At 40.7% G+C, this 1,497-nt stretch overlaps 1 protein-coding gene across 1 annotated transcript; it reads left to right on the top strand.

The window, feature by feature from the left end:
- Positions 1 to 406: 406 nt before the first annotated feature.
- On the top strand, positions 407 to 1,491 carry LOC103522880 (facilitated trehalose transporter Tret1-like; the record flags this gene model as incomplete). Its single annotated transcript, XM_017449107.1, has 3 exons — positions 407 to 485; positions 736 to 959; positions 1,101 to 1,491. Coding segments are annotated over exons 1-3 (694 nt in total), but the record flags the coding sequence as incomplete, so codon positions are not given.
- Between the last annotated feature and the right edge of the window lie 6 nt (positions 1,492 to 1,497).

The following is a 1,497-nucleotide window of genomic DNA, read 5'->3' as shown; positions in this document are numbered from 1 at the left end:
GGGATCAAATCATTTCGCTGCTTGAGGCAGAATTTGTTTGAACTCTTCAATACATTTTTCGTTCAAGCTGAGCTTATTTTTCATTTGCTGCGACAGAAGTTCAAGTTCCACATTTTTCGTTCAAGCTGAGCTTATTCTTCATTTGCTGCGACAGAAGTTCAAGTTCTCTCACTCGCTCCGATATTTCGGACTGCATTTTAGCCCGGTATTGTTCTGCTTGACCTAGGTCAGCCATTTCATTAAGGAAGCTGGACCGCTCTTCGATTTCCTTGAGAACTGGAAAGTGAGAAACGTAACGGAATGAGACGGAGAGAGAATAGGGATTATGACGGTCAAACTATCCCAGAGTATCCCAGTTATTAAGCTGTGTTCACATATATTCGACGCCGTCATTGATCGTCGATAGATGTCGACTGAAATATTAGCACAACTGGGAAATGCGAACTCCACAATTCATATCACAACCGAACAAGGATCAACTATAGGTGAGATATTTTAACACATACGTTAATTTTATTATCATACTCGTAATTTGGGGTCGTCCATGAAATCGAAGACGGCTGAAAGATGGCTAAGATTAAAATGGAGCCTAAAATATAGGCCCTTCAAAAATAATAATAAAATACAAGTACGAGTAATAAGTATATCTAAAATCAAATTTTACACCAAATTCCATTTATTTATTTCATAGGTAGGTACCTATTTCTAATCAATCATTGTTTTCATTTGTTTCAGCGAGTATCGTAACCCTGCCGATTATCATATCATTTGCTCTGAGCAGTTACCTCATGAATGTGTATGGTAGACGTTTGACCAATCTTATTCTCTGTGCACCATTTGTCCTCGGTTGGATCATCATCTCTTTGTCAACACAAGTTTGGTCGATCTATGTTGGCAGATTCATAACTGGTCTTGGCGCTATTCTTGCAAGTTCTTCAGGAATTGTTTACATTGCAGAGGTTACTGATCCGGCACCATTTGTCCTCGGTTGGATCATCATCTCTTTGTCAACACAAGTTTGGTCGATCTATGTTGGCAGATTCATAACTGGTCTTGGCGCCATTCTTGCAAGTTCTTCAGGAATTGTTTACATTGCAGAGGTTACTGATCCGAAATATCGCGGTTTCTTTTTAGCTCTCAGAAGTTTGGCTGGTTGCAGTGGATTTTTTGTCACGCACTTACTGGGTACGTTCCTCCATTGGAAATGGGCAGCTGCTGTGTGTGCCTTGGTCCCCTTGGTCAGTTTCGTGTTTGTCTACTTCACACCAGAGTCCCCACCCTGGCTTGCTTCTAAAGGGTTCACAGTTGAGGCTGAACAAGCTTCTCAATGGTTGAGAGGAGGCGAGGCAGATCCTCAAATCAAATCAGAATTACCAGTCCCCCATACGCATAAGTTGACCATCAGAGAATGGAAGAAACACATTTTATCTCCAGAATTTCTCAAACCTTTAGCCATTCTCTTTGTATTTTTCTTCATACAAAGATTCTCAGGCATAG

Source organism: Diaphorina citri, unplaced genomic scaffold (genome assembly GCF_000475195.1).
Source record: "Diaphorina citri unplaced genomic scaffold, Diaci psyllid genome assembly version 1.1 scaffold12317, whole genome shotgun sequence".
In the NCBI taxonomy this organism is placed as follows: Eukaryota; Metazoa; Arthropoda; class Insecta; order Hemiptera; family Psyllidae; genus Diaphorina; species Diaphorina citri.
Note: the sequence above shows the minus strand (reverse complement) of the source record. Positions and strands in the feature narration are given on the sequence as shown.